The sequence below is a fragment of the Calonectris borealis genome, chromosome 23, assembly GCF_964195595.1.
Source record: "Calonectris borealis chromosome 23, bCalBor7.hap1.2, whole genome shotgun sequence".
NCBI lineage: Eukaryota > Metazoa > Chordata > Aves > Procellariiformes > Procellariidae > Calonectris > Calonectris borealis.
In genome coordinates, this window is record NC_134334.1 from 5,527,135 (window position 1) to 5,543,186 (window position 16,052).

A 16,052-nucleotide genomic window follows, 5' to 3' on the forward strand; every position below is an offset into this window, starting at 1 on the left:
CTTCCTATCCTTACATCATCTTCTAGCTCCCTAGCATGTGAATGAACCTCCAGCAGTCCTTGTCTGCCCTGTAGTTAAAAGAATGAAAATGTAATAAATTACAGCTTCATTGTTTTTTATGTTCTACACATGTAAAGATAATAGGGTAAAAGAGATTTCTTTCAAAAGCTGTTGTATTTGAACTCTTTAGTAATGGCAATATGGAGAGAGCAGTGAAAAAGGTAAGAGTTGGAGGTGCTGCCATTTACTCCCCTGAAAGCTGTATCATGCATTTTTTTCAGTTGTGGAGCCACGGAATGATCTTAGTTCTGCTGTAGTGAGCATCTTGGACACTGAGTCATTACATTCCTTCGGAGTGATTCAGCTCAACAGCTTGACACTTGCATTAATTTTACAGCACAGAGTCTCAGTGATCCCTAAGCTTCCTTCTATAAGAAGGGAGAAGGAAGATGCATAAATTGGGTACTGTCATGAAAAGTTATAAAAATCAGATTCTCTTTAATAAGTTTTGACCTTTCACCTTCTCTCTGGCATCTTTCTTAGGTCCCGTTGCATCAGTTTGTTAACCTTATCATGGCACACTGGCTTCACCCACACTTGGAAGCTAGATACCTTACCTACTTGCATGAGACGCTGACCTTCTAGTCCATATATTATCCACAGTGATCCAGTACATTCAGTGCTGAGGTTATTGCCGTTTTTATGTAAACAGAACTTCAAATAATTTGCTGCCAGTTGGATTGGAAGCATTATTTCCCGCCCCCGCCGCACCCCCCCCACCTTGTTCATCTTGCTGCAATACCTTCTTTGGTGGTACTGGTGATTATAGGAAGCTTGCAACTGAAGCTTAGGCAGAAGTACGAAAAGGGGATTTTTGAAGTTTATTTTTCCTCTGAAAGTGAGATTATATCTTTTCTTTTCAATAAAAAGTTAAAATGTTTGAACTCTAGAAAAAAGGTTCATGCTACTCATTGGTTAAAATTTATTATGGCTGCATTATCAGTTTAATACATTTAGTTTGCTCTTCTCTCATATTCTTATAAGATGTTTTTCCAGCATTTGTCACTTCCCCGTAACACAGTTTGTATTGTGTTAAACCTGATGTTATGAAGTCTCATTTGGAGGTGTATTTCTTTCTGACATTAAAAAAATACATAGATAGCACATTTTCTATGTGTATAAAAATAGTTATTGTGCATTTCTTTTAAAGCATGTGTAAAAGTTTCTTGTTCTTTTTAGTTTTATGCATGTAAGTATTACTTGAATATTATTCCTCTTAAAAGAGGGGAATTTTGTCAAGATGTCTACTATGTGTAAATCGAATCAAAAAAAACTGAAGATGGCAGAGATATTTCACTTTGAAAGGTGACTACTACACAGACGAAGTTGCTACTTTTCATAAGGGCTTTTACTCCATATATCAATGTGTTTTAAGAGAGACTTGGGTCAATAATACCATGCTTTAGAATTCCCTAAATACATATTTACACAATAGACCTTAAAATATATTAGTCTATCATGTCAGCTCCTGTACACTTCTATCAGGGATGTTTTATGTCCTTAACATATGATACAATAAAACTTTATTTTTCATACAAATTGTATCCTAGAATGCATTGTGGGGTTAAATAAGACTTTCACAAGGTTAAAATTAAAAAAAGCTGAAGGGCACAGGAAAATTAAGGGCTTTGCATAGGAAATATTTATTTAACTGAACAATGGGAATCTGAATGGAGAGGCCACCAAGCTAAGGGAGCCTGTAAGTCTGATTCCAGCTGCAGATCAGGATCCCTAGAAATGGTAAGGTTACGTGAGGAAGACTGGTTCTGTGTGAATAAAGAAGGGAGAAAGGTCACGCCTTTATGAACAGCTGGAGGAAGTGTGAAGTGGCTCCTGGAACAAAGAAGTTGAGAATAGGGGCTATATGGAGTCACTTCTTTGTCGTGAGAATAGTGGAAGAAATGAGGGGAAAGCATGTTGAAGGGAAAGAAAGCATCTGAGAGCACGCCTCTGTAGCGAAACTGGTGGGTGAAATTGATGGCAATAGGGTAGCAGTGTACACCGAAGATTTTTCATTTCTGCTCGTTCCAGCACGCGTAGGGAGTGGCAGGGTCCTGGCTCCATGGAGGCTGTCCCTGGAACTAAGTAGGCACAACAAGATGACATGAAGACAGCTCAGCTTGGATTCTTTCTGGCTTTTATCAATTTTTTTTTTTTGGTCACCCTATTAATGTAAATTAAGTAAGACTTTTTTGGATGTGATAATTATAGATAAATGTATTTAAAGTAGATCTGGATTTTGTAGTCCTCAGGAAAAAGAGGAAGAGTAATTTTTCCCCCCGTCCCTGTCATGTGTTCATTTTAATGAGCAATTTTAAAAAATTGAAAATAAAAGAGGAAAATGAATAGGTGTTGAACCAGCCTGTGATATGTAAATGCCAACTAGTAATTACCTAAAACCTCAATTTTCTTTCTGTTTCATCTTGCAAAACATTTCATTTCCACTGAGTGAAAACACTTAATTTGGGCTCCGCCGGCTGGTGCAGCCGCCCCTGGCGCGCGGCCTGCCGCGGGCGCCGGCTAGGGGGCGCACTGGCTCCGCGCTGGCGGGCTGCGCGCGCCCGGCCGCCCCCGGCTCGCTCCGCGGCTGCTGCCCGGGCGCTTCTCCGCGCAGGGCTGGGCGGAGGGTCGGCGGCCCCCCGCCCGCGGCCGAGCCTGCCCTCAGGAACCGCGTTCTCTCACGTGTCGGTGACAACTGGGCCATAAATGCACGACCTTTCGTCTGGGTGCCGTTGTGTTGATGATTTTGCGCTAGATTTCATTCATAGAACTCTCAGCGCGCTGAGTTTCCGGGCACCTGGGGTTTTTCCTTTTTAGCTTGTATTACCGTTTTTTCGTTACTATTCTGTATTCTTTTAGTTCTGAGTTCTTAACCTCGGGTATGGTTTGAAGGTTGTTTCTTCCCTGCCTTTGTTCTTTTCTGGTTCTGACTCCTGTGAATCTTGCTTTAAATTGTTTTTTTTTTCTTTGCTCTGTTTTACATGAGGGTTTTTTTATTGTTGTTATTGGATTTTTAAACTTTTCTCAATACGACTTTGAGATCTGCCAAACTGGTAGGTTTCTAGGTTCTTTCACAGCAGAAAGAAATCCTGGGGTTCTGCAGGGTTTCATAAAAATTTCAGTGAAATCATAGGAGCTTTCAAGTGTTCCCTCTCTCCTGGCCGACCTGCAGATAATTTCTTTAGAAATAACAAGCAGTTTCTGTGAAATATGAATTTCACAGGAATTCTGGGGCCCAGAACACTGAATTGGGAAAAGGTTTGCCTTGGGAGAAGGAAGCTTGTCTTGAAGAACATTGTGGATGTAGCGTCCCAGGACCCCGACTCTGAGAGAGCTCTGCCTGGAATCTCCAGGAACAGTGCCTCTTTAGTGAGATATATGGCTTCATAATTAGCCCCTTGCATTTTTTCATGAGTGCTAGCATCAGCGTTCTATGATGTGTTTCCCTGATTAACAGCTGCTTTGCAACTATTTCCGTGTGCCACCGATAACCATATTTGTCAAGTTAGTCCTGGCAGAGCACTGATTTCTTAGTAAAATGCAGCATTTCTGTTTGAAGGGGTTTTCATGTTCATTGCAGTGCCAGGCTTTTAAGTCAGCCCTTGTTAAAACGTAAGTTGGCTTTAGCCTGATGCTTGTTAACAGGATTCTGGGTATCTCCTTTAGAGTAGGAGTGCAGAAACCTTTCACAGACAATTTAATCTTCTGAGCCTTGCAAACATACAGCCGTACACTGAGGGGGTGTTGCTGTAGGCTAATATATTGATCAGTTCCATTTGCCCTATAGCTGTGGCCTTCTGCTCTGGCTGAAATAGGTTGAGTGTGTGTTGATACTGCCATATTATTATTTTTTAATACACTGGAAAAAAATTAATTCCAACTTCTTTTACATACGTCATGTATATTGCCAGTGTTGATTGCTTCCGCACATGTAATGTAAACTGTCTGTGCATAGTTCATGGCCTGTGCCGCCTCTGCTTAATGAAAAGAAGTGTTGCATTTAAACAGATACAGATCCACTCAGAAAGACAAAATACCATCCCTTGCAACGTATAATTCAGACCCAACCTTTACATCACAGGTCATCTCAAAGTCTCAGTCTATCAACAAATGCTGTTTAGTAATAACCTACAGAGGGTTCCCAGTATTAGGAAATCTATTAGAACTCTTAAGGGCTTCTCTCCTGGTGGCTTTTGATTCTGTTTTCCACGTGGAACTCTGTTACCGAATCCCATGGAACTTTTGTTGATAAAGGTGATTTTCTTTTACATTTTTGTTAATCGATTGGGTTGTTTTTTTTTTTTTTTGAGATGGTAGGAAGTGGGCATTTGCCACAGTATTTTAAATTGCATAGCTTATTTTTCTAATGCTAGTAGCTGATAAAGTAGCTTAGATTGCTTCATCGGGAACCCTGCAGCTTTGAGCATAATAAGAAATAAGGCTGGCTTTACCTTTCCCATTAACACAAAAGGGAGGGAAATCAGGAATGAGGGACCTTGGCTATAACGTCAAAGTGCTGTGCTTTGGCCCAGAATTTTGCCAGCCTGCTGCACTCCCACAGCATATGCAATAAAGTTCCTGTCTCCGTTTTATATCTTTGACATTGAAGCAGAATATTTGGCCTGAATTTATGTAATTTGGCCAGACACAAATATAATCCATGAATAGTTACTTTCATCTTCTAATTAGACAATCAAACTGTAGGACAAGACCTGCTGCAGGATTCCACCCACCACCACCCAGTCAGAAATATGTCTTTGTGTATCATATCACTGCAGGAGAAGTGGTGGTAGGATAGCAAGTTTATGGAATTGACTTGCTTTTAAAAGCCAAATACACTGTCTTTCATGAAGAGAAATACGTACCTGATCCACTAGATAAAACTAATTTGCTGGCCAGTGTGTGCTGGCAATCTCAGAATCAGAGTAGTGATACAATGCACATTATTTGGCAGTGTCCTAATACTGTAAAAATTTGGAGAAGTGTTACAAATGATACAGAAATAGTATGGAACAATGTTACCAGCTGAGTCAGAGTGCTTGTTTGGTGCATGATTTTTTTGGCTATACACAGGACTGCAAAGTCTTCGTATCTTCTTCCTCCTTTTTCTGTTGGTTAAATTATGGACTGCAGTTGCCCTTGTTTGTGCAAGGAAAATGATCCATAGAAGGTAGGGAAGTTCTTGTGTATGTTTGTTGAAAGTATTGGCATTTTGACATGGCCAAAATTGCTTCTTAAGTTGCTCATGTATACAAGATGAATTATAAAAATGAAGAAGTTTCAGCTCAGCCTCTAGGAGAATGTAAATGCAAACAAATATGAGAAACATGGGATTATTGGGAGGAGGAATACATGTCCAGGATTCTTTTTTATGAAGTTTGTTGTTGTTTGTAATTTTATTTTGTTTTAAGATTAAAAACCTTGTGAAAAATGGAGGAAGTGATGCAGGGAAGAGATAAAATAGAAGTTTATTTTGGAGTGAAATTTACTACTGAAATGTTTACATTTTTACAAGGCAAAAATAAGTTTTAATAAAGAGTTAGAATCAATAAAACGTTCACGTGGTTGTGATTGAAATAGCACAATGAAAAATACTGCTTATTTCTTACAGGTTTTTTAATGCTTAAAAACTGATAATTAAATATGAGAGCTTACAGAATTTCAGGTCTGCAGGCCTTTTGTGTCTGTCTCTAGCTCACTAAATGTGGGAGGGAGTGTTGTGGAGTTTCTGAAGAAACAAACAAGTAATTATTGTTAGAAGGAAAGTGGTTTTGATATGTTCACATATCTGTTGGTCTGCTCATTTGGGCATCTTTCTTATTCAGCATATTATCTTAAGGTTATTAGTTTGGGCGCTTTATATTTCTGCATCTGGCATAGCAATATCAGCACAGTTTAAATCTGTGATTTGCCTGTCACCTGCATTTCAGCTGGAGACAGATCAAGTGCACATAAATGAAACCGAAGTGTACTTTATGTGGGGTATTTTGCTGTAGTATTTTATGGTTCAAAATTACTGAATGTAAACTTAAGGAAAAAAATGAAGGAAAATAAGAAAAGGAAAAGAATTAAAAATACCCCATTCATTTTATCCTCCCAACTTTGAAGCGTGCTGGGACTTTGTCAAATTCCCGTTAAAATAAATATGTCAATTTCATCTCTCTCCCAAATTCATTTATCATGCTTTTTTAAAAGGTGTTTTCTGCTTTACCTGATGTTTAAATTGGATTCGCTCGTTTCTGCTGTTCTTTGCTGTATCCCCCATGTTTTTCTTAAATGAATTAGTAATGACAGCGTACTCCATCATACCCTCTCTACAGCCACTTTAAGGGAAGCCTGGTGATCTAAACCTTTTAACCTATTAAAGATGATTTTCCCCAATTGAATCAGACCCACCACAGGTGTAATAACTAATCATTTAAACTACACCTGCTATTATGTATTTTTAAGCCATTATGCGTGTTGGATAGATGATAATTCATGTTTATTGCATTGTCCAATGGATCCGTTTTGCCTACACTAGCCTGATTAATGTATTTAAAGAAATAAGAGATGCAATTTAAAAGAAAAAAACATTGATGGAATGCACTGAGGAGTACATTGAAAGTGCCATTAAACCCATCAGAACTTTGCTCTCTGACCAGAAATGCATATTCGAAGGGTTTGATTCAAACACAAAGTGAAAATCAGTGATTTCAGTAGTGATGCTATTTTTTTCCTTCTTCTTCTGCCGTGAAAGTTCTGAAAACCTTTTGGAACTGAATTCCAGAAACTGTATTTTAAGATAAACTCTTCAAGACCTACCTAACATAGGTCTAGCATATACCACCATTTTAGGAGAAGGTTCATGCCAGTGTTTGGGGAGAAAAATCTCTTCCATGCATATGCGTGGTTATTTTTAGCTCTAGAGGAAGGAAGTCATCTCTTCCACTAGTTCACATGGATGTGTCCATCTCCTAAGTGCTGTTAACTTCAGGCAAATTATTTCCCCTGATGCCACAATCAGAACAGATGTCTTTGTATAAAAGTAAAGTGAATCAGCTGTTTTTCACTAACGCAGCAACACGTAGTAATGTGTGTAATAGTATAGGAGAGTATGTGGAAAGTTGACCTACCATATGAAGAAAAAAATCAGATACATTTCACTGGCATTAAATGGAAATGTAAAAAACTAGTGCCATTGTTGTTGATGCCATTGATTATTATCCCATACTTTACCCTTTGTTTGAATAAGTGGTTGAAGTGCTATGTCACCTTAAAGAAGGATGTAGAAGTCAGTCTTTAGACAAAAGTAATCTGTGATTTCTGTTGGTGTGGAACATAAATTTGAGCACTCACCTACCCATTTATGTCATGAAAAGTGGCTTTTTTGGTATTTTTGTTATGTGATACAAAACATGTGAAGTTGCTTCTTTTCCAGTCATGACAAGCTGAGGTTTATTTATTGCTTTCAGTAAATTAGAATGATGGCAGAAAAGGCCTTAATCTCTTAGAATTTGCAGGGAGCTTTAAGTCAGATAGAAAGGAAGCATTCTTACTAGTAAGCCTACTGTTACAGATCACATGCATTGTTTCAGGGTTGCCCTCAACTAGAGGAGCCAACTTAGGTAAGAAGATCACAATATAAATGACAGAAACCCATAAGAATCTTAATGGACTTTTTTGTACAGGTTGAGCTACTCCAAGAGTAATTCAACAAGAAAATTCTAGGTTGAAATACCATAATTGTGCTGTTTGATTAGAGTTGAGCCACAAACTCTGATGCTCGTTGAAGCATTTCTGAAAATTGGATCGGTGTCAGCTCCAGACCGTCTCCATGTGTTGGATACGATGCCTTACTTTGCAGTACAGAATGCATACTGTAAAATAGGAATTTGACCATTCCTAACTTGGATCTTTTCTCTCTTCTATTTCTCCAATCCTCCTACCCTCATCAGATTGTGACAGCAGTGAAGTTTTTACAGAATCCACGAGTCCGCCAAAGTCCTCTTGCAACCAGAAGAGCATTTCTGAAGAAGAAAGGTATGGACTCTTAAGTTTGTGGTCTCAGTGATAATGAGGGAGCTTGAGTTAGCATAAAGCCAAAATATATTACTATGGAAAATCAGATGTTACGGACAAAGCAAGTAGTCTGTCTCTAAAAAAGATTTGAAGTTTGTAAGAAATATCAGTCTTTCTTCTTCCAAACTGACTAGAACAATATTGGCACCAGATGTGGAATTGTAGAATACAGAAGACACATTGGAAGTTTTTGGGTTAACTATTATCAGACCTTTTCTGAAATGAGGACAGTTTAGAGTTGCGGACTAGTTGGTCAGTTCTAACCTTAGTGACATTGGCTTTAGAATGACCAGCTTCTAGGTGAAAAGGTTGAATATTTCTGAAGAGAGCCAGAGAGAGGAAAGAAGGGCAAAGGACTTGGTGAAAGTAAACAGGGTCAGGTTAGGGTCAAGCTTGAGGTCAACCTGACTTTCAGGCTGAAATGGTAAACTACTGACTGAGTTTAGCCCTTTTCTATAGCAGGGATAGAACAGAATCTGACAAATCCCATATCGTCTTAGACAGATGGAACATACTTTGGCCATTGCCTACGGAGAATTTGTTTTACTTTCTGACTCATAGCAGAAATATATTTTGTTCTTTTTTTTCTTTTTAAAGTTTTTAGTCCACAACTTACAGTGCATTTCAGGTGAAGTTCACTCCATATTATGCTACCCTCCTGGGACCGTATTGCTTAGATCCTTACCGCAAGATGTAAATAATAAGGGCAGTCTTACCTTGGAGTTAATTACATGCACTATGGAGCACTTTAAGCAGTTGGAACGATACTGAAAATACAAACTCCAAACTTCAGAGGGGAGTGACCCACTTACACACTGAAGTCATCAGGGTACATCAGGGTACATCAAATTCTATAGCTAAAGATCTTGAGTTTTGAAAAGTAGGGAAGCCTGTGAAATACATATTATGTTTGGGCTTATGAACTGTTTATTGAGATGCCTGAGACGTGATGTCATGAGATGGAGAGTTCAAGTATATGCACCACTTTGCTCATCTTGAATAGCAAAGGACCTAGAAGGGAATGGCAGTCTTGTGTTTGAGCAATGATGTCATGACAAGTAGTTCACGGGTACATCATTTTGAGTGTGATCCTTTCACTGCTTGTCCTAGTGCCAGTTAGAGAACATTCCAATCACATAGGTATGTTGCTGCCATCAGGATGGCATTAAAATTTGGAGCCTGTTGGCCGCTGTGCTCCATGAGTTTTTCCTTGAAATATGTGGACCTACGGGGAGTAATTAATCATAAAAGCTTGGGGATTTCAACTCTATCATCGAAGCAATGAAGCAAGGGAAAGCTGAGCCTAAAAGCTGTGCTGATTACCCGGGGTAACCTGATACAAAATCTATTGTTGCCGAGAGATCCTTAGCCCCCAGTATATCGTGCAATATTATAACTGCCTGATCTTATTCTGTGCTGACAATGACCAGTTATTCCTCATTTTCTCTCTCAACACAGCTGGGTTAGAATTTCATTTGCAGAAGGTATTTAGAGCAATTTAGAGACAAATGTCTCTGGTGTTTGCTCTGCACTTCCCCACCGCAGGCTTCGCTGAACAGTTTTTAGTATCAGGAGCTCCATCTAATCTGTTTAATTTTAATAAATCCCTGACTGGGAGAAGAGGAAGGGTGGGGAGATGGAAGCACAGAGAAACTGTGGCCCGACTAATACTTCTTATGAATTACTTGGCTAATAATTACTAAAGAGCAGAAATGGTTTGGTAGAGCTGTTTGTTTGTTCCTGTTTGTTAATTAGCCCTCCTTCCCTTTGTGCTAATTGTTTGTTTGAAAACTTAACAGTAGGAGATAGGAAGGAGCAGGGTCCAGTAGTGCCTGTACCCAGCAGTCACTGGAAATATGTCCGTGTGGAATCTGACCACTGAGCTTACAACTTGACCTCTGTTCAGTGCTCGAGAGCAGAAGGTACATACTGTCATGGTATCTATGTGCTCTAGCAGATGGAGGCAATTATTCTTGAAACATAGATAATGTGGCTAGTTTAGTCCTGAGGAAATGAGGGATTACGTGGTTTGGTAGGCTGTTCCCCCTATTCTCTGATATACAGTCATTGTCATCCCAATGATAATGTTTATCCCCATTTTACAGATAGTTAGGCTGTCTGGTAGAGAAGTCCTCACTACCAATCAAAAAAGCATTTTCTGTAGAGAAAACATTTCAGTTACTAGCGTCTCTTTTAAAATTATCTTTGTAGGAAATAGTACAGAGGTACCCTTCTATTTTTTTCACAGTTAGTCTGATCCGAGTTTCTTCAAGCAGAGGTTACAGTAGAAGATCTTTTTATGGACCCCAGAAGAAGTTCGGTGGAGGGGAATTTTCATATCTATAGATAGTTGTACACCATGTATGAACTTGTCTTTTGTAGTTACTTTCGTGCAACAGTACAGGAGAGGTCTGTGACTCCCCACACTCTGGTTAAAAACTCCTGCAGTAGAGAGGATGGTGCTGGATCACCTTGTGTCTGCGAATGTGGAGGGAAAAGAACCGGTGCCCTACCCCTGCAGGAGCCTTCGGCTGCCCCAGCTGCAGCCTATGTAGGCTACAGGGATAGGATTGGAGCAGTAGCTGTGGGTGAGCTTTCAGGTCCTGCAATCTCAGCTTTGCCTAAGAAATTTCACTTCTGAGACTTGCAGAGATGGTTCCGCCTTGAATTATAATTTTTTCTTCTTTTTTATAAGCGTCACCGTCCTAAAAAAGGCCAATCAAATTTTATCTCCTTTTAATATTAATTAATATTCAATATAGGCACTGGGTTTTGTTTAATGCATTTCAGTGCAGTGAGAAATTAAAGTTTCTTCAGGATCATCAGCTGGACTGGGTTTGGTTTCTTATGAAACAGTAGTTGCAGAGGCTGCAAGTAGGCTTTCCTGGATACTTGCAGGTCAGGGGTTTGCTGAACTGCTCTCTCTGGAACATGGGATGATAGTGTTGATGACAGTTGGGAGAGTGAGGGTGTCCTGGATTTGTAAAAGGTCTTTCAAAAGTTGGATGAGATTTCTCTGTTGTCTTAAGCACTTTTAAACTCCCAAATACAGAGGCATTAATGAGAAACATGAAGTTATTAGAATCATTTATCATTTTCTTTGAAGCTTACACTGGCATTTTGTGTAATTTATGACATTTCCTCCTTTTTATCATGAACTTCTTCAGATGAAGGGAAAAACAGCTGTTTCCCCTCAGAGTATCTGAAAGAAAAGAAAGGAAAAAAAGATGCTGTTTGTTTTTTGTCCAACTCGCTGATTCTGCTGATGACATGCCACAGAATCGGCGGCGCCTTGGGAGTAATTAGACAGCATGTGGGGTTTAAACCCGTGTGGAAATGTGTCTGTCATCTAACTGTTGTGCCTCAGATGTCCTGTACTGCTCAGTTACCCATCCGGTAACTCATGTGGCTTGTTAATTTTGTGTACTCTGAATCTGTAACTTCTGGCTAGATAGAGAAAGGGGGTGGAAGTGCACGATACGTGTGTAGCTCTATTTTTCAGGGTGCTAGTCTTTCGGGACAGGGAGGGGAAAAACTGCTAGGTTACAGACTTATTGTGAAATCCTGGATGAAAAACTTTTTTCTTAGTTGCTTCTTCTCTTCATCTGTAAAACGAGTACAGTAATGCCTTCCCAGAGTGGGATTGTGGGAACAGACAAAAGCATAGAGGAGCTCAGAAATTATAGTGGTGGGAGAACAGAAGTGCATTAGGGCGAGTAAATGTGTAATTGCTGATTATCCCCTGATATTGGGAAAATGTCCACCCAGAAGGTTGGACGGTCTTCAGAAGATATACTTCCTGGATTGGTCTTTTGTATAGATATGTAACATAATAGTTTACATGCTTCCAAAAGCAGTCGCGCTCTTGCTTGGTGAGATGCGTTGGAGGTTGTTGGAAGCGTTGCCCTTTTACGTGTTGTATCTGCTAATCTGTTTCGTTACTTTGGCTGGTAGGAAGTGAGTTACTACACAAGGTTTTGCTGTAGGTCTTGCACAGTTTTTTGCAGTGCGTCAGTGTTCCAGAAAATTTTGCCAGTGTCAAGATGCCAGGCTATGGTGATTCCTGAAGAGATGAATAAATTATTTAATTGTACATGCCCCTTCCCAATCAGAGCTCAAAGACACTTGATTCCCTGGAAACAAATGCTGTCAGCCCCAGAATGTTCAGTAGAAAACTGTCTTAATTTTCTTCGTTTTTCTGTAGTCTGCATTCTTTGAAGTTGAACCCCCGTCTTTCCTTCCTTGCCAAAGAAACCCAAGTGGATCACCTTGAAGACCTGAGAGAAGGGGGCACAGCCCACTGCTGGAGAGCTTTAAAGGAAGTAAACTCTTCAGCAGATTTCAATTTAACCCTCTTTTATTACTTTTCTTTTTTATAATTTAAGTCCATTTCATGAGGCAGTTTGCATGTCCTTGAATGGAATCTCGTTACCATGAAAGCTTTTTTCGCATTGATTTCATAACAGTCTTAATTTAATAGCGCCGTCATTACGGAGAGGCCCTGAGAGTGAGGCCCTAGCTTTCCAGGTCACTGACCTTTTAATTACAAACCTTGTTCTGATGGCCAGGTTATCGACTGGACAGCTCCCAACTCCTGTCCCCAGCATGAAGATGAAAATAACTGCCTTTCCTCCCCCACTCCCAGAAAAGGGAGGAAAAGAAAAGTAACCTCTTGTGTTTCCAAAATTAATTTTCTCCTTCAGCTTTACTTTGTAATTAATTCTTTAACATGTCTCAGTGAAGCTCGAACAGTTTTTACAAAGCTTTTCCTTGGGAAGAAAATACAATGCAAGCCAATAGAGTCCAGTGACAACTCATACAAAAAATATAGTTAGTAGCCTGTGCTGTCAAAATACCTATTTGGGCCAAACTGCTAAGGCCCACCAAAACTTACGCTTTTCTAGAAATGACCACGTTTGATACAAGCATGTGTGGTTAGGCCGTAAGTGTAGACTATCCAAGGAATGCTAGATGACTTGTCCTTCATTTCAAACCTGCTGACAGAATATGGATTTAAGAGACGATGAAGAAAAGGAGTGAAGACTTAACTTCACTGCACAACTGATTGCGTGAGTGAGCACTTGTCCTGTTTTGTACTTGCAGATCGGTAACTTGTTCTCTAGCTGTCTAGTAAGTGTTTTGTGCCAATGCCTGCGCAGACCTCATCACTTGCACTCGCAAGGCTGCAAGTTGAGACTTGATATTCAGATACTGATAACAAAAATGTATTGCAAGAATATACTTAGTGTATTAAGCATCTAGAACAAATTAACACACAATGAGAGAAAGTTCACTAGCATAGGTAGAACTAGGGAGGGTGTGCTTTCTGGTTATTAAAGACGTTTGGAACAGGTGTTCAAATAGCATAAAGTAAGTCTAAGCTTGTGTAGACTTACAGAAATGACTGTACAGGTTAAACGGAAGTCAGTGCACTCTACATTTTCATAATGCTTTTCATTTGAGGATCTTAGAGCACACTGTACCCATTAACCATTGAAACTTTGCAGCTATTTGCGTGGAGCGTGTTTGATGGTGTTATCTAGATCTCACTGTGCTTTCCACTAAAAAGCATCCACCTCCGAGGTAGAGGGCAGCAGCTGCTTAACATCACTACGTGGTTTTTAGGAGAGGAAATGAAGAATACTTTATGTAAGTGATCTTGCAGAGGGAGCTTTAGGGATAGAGGGTAAAAAATTTGCTAAGATTCTTGAAAAGCACTATGGGATATTTAATTACTAAAGATGCTTAGGCCTCTGTTTATGACTTTGAAAGACAGCTAAAGTACCTTATAATATTTTGCTTAGGTTAAAGAAAAATATGTCCTGCCCCTGTTCATGCTACCAGTTTGTTCTTCTTGTTCTTTTGTTCTTTTCTTCTCTCCCATCCAAGCTTTGGGTCAATACAACCCTGCCTAAATGGGGAAATCTGTTTGTGTCCCAAGGAACTTATTAGGGACCCAGAGAATGAAGAGTGAGAGAATGAATGCTTTCATTGCTAACAAACTCACAACCGTTCCTATCTAAATCAGCATTATCGGTAGTCACATCCATTTTTGGCGCTCTGCTATGTTTGCCCAGTGCTGATAATGTTCAACATACAGGGAAGATTTCCACTGCTCGAGTCTCATAATCCAGAAGAATAGATGTGCTCATGATCCAGAGATTAGTTCCACAGTTCTGTATTTTGTATTAGTTGCCTTCTTTTTTCTTCTTGAAAATGATTGAGAATCTCTATCCATCTGCTGTGAAGGAGATGTCTCCCTGTCCTGCCAGTCTTCCGTCTGCGTATCTGTCACTTGCTGTTCAGCACCAGCCTATTCATCATGCTGACTCTTTTCCCCCATCAATTTTACCACTGTTTGTGTTATCTGAACTTGTCATGAACTTTATAGATTTTCTTGGCTTCTTTGAAGAAGAGACCTGCAGCAGTAGTGCTAACAAAATGTGATAAACTGATCAACCTTAGGACATCCTGGGGAATCAGATACGGCTATTCTTTGGAGTTGTCAGGGATTTTGGAAGAAAATCTTTATATTTGATAGAAAGGTTCACTATCATTGCTCAAGATTTGGAAGGAAGTTTGGAAAAAGTAATCTATTTAGTCCCTATCCACATGGAGAAATCAGTTCATAACTCATCTTTGACTCTTGTCCCAGTCACTAGTGATTCAAAAGAGGGCAGAAAAACACCTGACATTAGTTTAGGCATAACTAGCCATGTGATGCAGTGTACAAAGAAAGGCACTGCTTTCTGTTTGCTACCTTTTAATGTTTATAATAGCCAGATGATTAAGAAAAGTTGCGTGTATTTGATAGAAACTATAGTTACTTACAAGTGAGTTTTTTATTTTAGAACAACATTGTACTCAGTGTACATTTCATTGTTTTATAACAATTGTTTTTTTATAGCTCAGTGGTATCTAGAAATTAGGTTGAACAATACATTTCTATCCCACTGGAAATTCTGAGATTTGGAAATTTGTTTTTATATTAAATAGGGATTAACATTTAAAATCACAGTTTTTTTAAAAAATGAAATATTATACACCTGACTGGAATCTTTAATGTTGTAACTCATAATGAAAGAGATTGATAGAATAATATAATACGTACCATAATACTACAGTGAAAATATTTGGAAAAATGGTTTTTGAATTGTTATGGAATCATTGCTTTTCTTCAGAACATTTTGGGGTTTTTTGAAGAAACACTTTCTGTATTAAGTACTAGAAGTTTGTGGATGAGCTCTACTTGGAACTAAAGAATTCTTTCATAGAAGTGCTTTTCTCTAAGCAGGAAAATACATCATCATTACTGGATAGCTCCAACAAGCTTGTCATCTTGCACTGTTTCGTACTTGCACGCTTGGCTTGAATACTCTAGACTACTGGCTCTGAACTCTGAACTTAGTTTGTTGCTGAGCGTGAGGGAGAAAGTCCTACCTGGGCCTGTTTAAAGGGAGCAGAAGAAAAAATGTGATGGAAAACTTACGGCCTACTAATCTTCACAGTGTATTTGTTTAAGCAAGATTATTTTAAAGGGCTTTGATACAAGCTCTGCTATTTAACATTAAAAACATGAAAATCTCAGTGACTTTCTCTTTGGTTTCTGTGTGAAGTGTTGAGAAGATGCATCACAAGAGGCACCCTTTTGATGTTCAATGATGTGAAGAAGCCATTGAGGGGGTGACTCTCAAATTTTACATCCTCTAAATGCCTATATATATGTTCTATAACAGAGGATACAAGTCACATTAGTGGTAATATCCTTCCTCTCTCACTTCAGGCTCAACCTACAGTGATCTTGAACCAATTAGATCTATACTCCACAGAAGAAGAGAGGTGATTAATTTAGAGTATATTGGGTAAACAGTCTGCTACATCTCCTGTTTCTATTGGGCCACAGAAATTCCTCACGATTTCAGTGAAGAGTC

At 39.2% G+C, this 16,052-nt stretch overlaps 1 protein-coding gene across 3 annotated transcripts in view; it reads left to right on the forward strand.

Annotated features, from left to right (window-relative positions):
* Window positions 1-16,052, forward strand: part of PEX14 (peroxisomal biogenesis factor 14) — a 93,982-nt gene that overhangs the window by 29,208 nt on the left and 48,722 nt on the right. For all 3 annotated transcript variants that reach the window (XM_075172461.1, XM_075172462.1, XM_075172460.1), the window contains exon 3: window positions 7,998-8,082. In XM_075172461.1, the coding sequence (XP_075028562.1) occupies window positions 7,998-8,082 (85 nt within the window). The remainder of the gene's footprint in view (window positions 1-7,997; window positions 8,083-16,052) is intronic.